Source organism: Carlito syrichta, unplaced genomic scaffold (genome assembly GCF_000164805.1).
Source record: "Carlito syrichta isolate Samal-C Ts95f unplaced genomic scaffold, Tarsius_syrichta-2.0.1 Scaffold169018, whole genome shotgun sequence".
Taxonomy (NCBI): domain Eukaryota; kingdom Metazoa; phylum Chordata; class Mammalia; order Primates; family Tarsiidae; genus Carlito; species Carlito syrichta.
Window position 1 is genome coordinate 1 of NW_007113114.1, and position 1,108 is coordinate 1,108.

At 53.7% G+C, this 1,108-nt stretch overlaps 1 protein-coding gene across 1 annotated transcript in view; it reads left to right on the forward strand.

Annotated features, from left to right (window-relative positions):
* Positions 1 to 77: 77 nt before the first annotated feature.
* Positions 78 to 1,108, forward strand: part of MRI1 (methylthioribose-1-phosphate isomerase 1) — a gene marked incomplete at its 5' end in the record, with an annotated part of 4,140 nt that continues 3,109 nt past the window's right edge. The window contains one exon of the mRNA XM_021709157.1: positions 78 to 257. Within this exon, the coding sequence (XP_021564832.1) occupies positions 78 to 257 (180 nt within the window). The remainder of the gene's footprint in view (positions 258 to 1,108) is intronic.

The following is a 1,108-nucleotide window of genomic DNA, read 5'->3' on the forward strand; positions in this document are numbered from 1 at the left end:
GGGGGGGGGGGAGGGGGGAGAGGCAGGCCTGGGCCGAGGCCTGGTGGCGGCTGCTCAAAACCCCTTGTCGGCCCCAGAGTGATCCGCTGTGCCGAGGACATGCTGGAGAAAGACCTCAGAGACAACCGGAGCATCGGGGACCTGGGAGCCCGTCACCTCCTGGAGCGGGCGGCCGCGGGCGGGGGCAAGGTGACCGTTTTGACACACTGCAACACCGGTGCGCTGGCCACCGCTGGCTATGGTACAGCCCTAGGTGAGTGGGCGCCCTTGGCTAGAGGGAAGGGCTTTCCCAGGCCTTTTTTGGATACAAGAAACCCAAACCACTTTACCCACACAAAAAAGGCGAGTGTGTCCATTTTTATACAGAAACGCTTAGAGGGTTGGCTTCAGGTATGGCTCAATCTAGGGGCTTAGCCAGTAGCATCAGGACACATCTATTCGTGTTCTTCAGCTCTGCCCTCCTTTGTCCGCAGGTTGATAGAGGGGCTATCAGGGTTCAGATCCTTTGGAAAAAACCCAAAGGTACCAGAAAAGTCTCCTTGTATCTCAGGCTCTGATGGGATCACCTGCCCATGCCTTATTGGTCAGTCAGTGGGCCTGGCCTAAGCCATATGCCCAGAGAGTGGGTAGGACGTGAACCCTAAGAGGACTAGGGACCAAAGAAATACTAGGCAGCTAGGGCCAGGATGGGGACCGTGGGTCACAGGGCAGGGGTCAAGGCAGCAGATTGCACTTGACCCTAAATTCCCCCTGGAAACATCCCTGCCTTCCTGGGTCCTGCTTTCATCTCTGGGTACTGATGCCTTGGTGGCGAGACCTCTGCCTTGGATTCATTCACACAGCCAGCATTTAGTAAACACCTACTGTGTGCCAGACACTGCCAGCTGACGGGGACACAGCAGTGAACAAAGTAGACAGAATCTCTGCCCTCAGGAAATAGGAAGAACAGACAACAGGCAAGATGGATAAATACAGTCATCCCTGGTATCCTCAGGGAACAGATTCCAGGACTCGTCTCAGATGCCAAAATCCACTAGTGCATAGTTGTTGTATGTCAACTACACACGTGCTCCCATATATACTTTTTTTTTTTTTTTTTTTTTTTTTT